General features: G+C 29.9%; 1 protein-coding gene across 1 annotated transcript in view; it reads left to right on the forward strand.

Moving 5' to 3' along the window:
* Positions 1-610, forward strand: part of LOC107610300 — a 1,572-nt gene extending 962 nt beyond the window's left edge. Inside the window, exon 2 of the mRNA XM_021108462.1 lies at positions 1-610. Coding sequence (XP_020964121.1) covers positions 1-42 — 42 coding nt within the window. The 3' untranslated portion in view covers positions 43-610.

Consider the following 1,080-nt stretch of genomic DNA (forward strand, 5'->3'; position numbering starts at 1 on the left):
GCAATCACAAGAGAGATCAATGATCTCACTCTTGCAAATTAATTAATTAGTTTTGCGACTTGAGTGCAGTTGTCTGATGTTGTTTAACGGTTTCTCAATATCAATTTTACATAAAGACAACTGCATACAACTGCATGTGAGTTTTCTCCTTCGAAATAACTATCGATTTAGAAAAAGTAGTAATTGAAAAATTAATGTATTTTAGACAATTTGTCTGTATACATAGATTTTTCAATGAACTACTTTTTCGTACTAATTAAGGGGAACATGGTTATGTATTATCTTTGTTTACCTGTTCCCTATAATTTTCTCTGCTGACCGATGTTTCAATTTGTGTGCAATGGGAAGAAGACCTAAGTCACCTTAATTGTAAGGGTTTTTTTCAGGTCTTTGAACCCATGCATGCATGAATTATAGTTTTTGGAAGTTGGTTTGTAGTGCCACTTCTTATTTTTCCTTCTTTCTCTTGAGACTTGAGAGGGTTATAGTCCATGTTGCGTTTTAGGTCATCAGGGTATGCATGTCTTTTATTTCTTGTTTTATCCAATAAATTAAAATAATATGTATTCTAGATATTATTGCCAATCTTATATATATATGTTATTCTTAATTCTACCATATATATATGCATGCATGCTGAGAATTCTTAATTCTGATGTATCTTGAACATTTTTCTAATCGATGTAAACACATAAATAGTTATAGCCTTTGGCTTTAGGTCATTCACTACTGTTACATATATATTAAGTAATAGCCACCAATCTAGAAATGAAAACAAAGACGAGATGAAAGATTTTTCAAAAATAAAATAAAAAAGCAAACCCCAAAAGGATGTCTGGTATGAATTATTCCAAAATATCTCAAACTCAAAAAGGAAGCGCAGCACTCCACCAATAATGATAGATGGGGTCAATAAAATAATAAAAGAAAGACATAAAGTATCCAAACTAATATGTGGTGTATGCACCCACGGTTTCTTAATTAGGGTTAGGTTATTATAATTCTAGCACAGGATGTATTATACAATAATAACATATAAATGCATATATTATTTTTAATAATTTAATCAATATATTAAAT

This window comes from Arachis ipaensis, chromosome B08, assembly GCF_000816755.2.
Source record: "Arachis ipaensis cultivar K30076 chromosome B08, Araip1.1, whole genome shotgun sequence".
Taxonomy (NCBI): domain Eukaryota; kingdom Viridiplantae; phylum Streptophyta; class Magnoliopsida; order Fabales; family Fabaceae; genus Arachis; species Arachis ipaensis.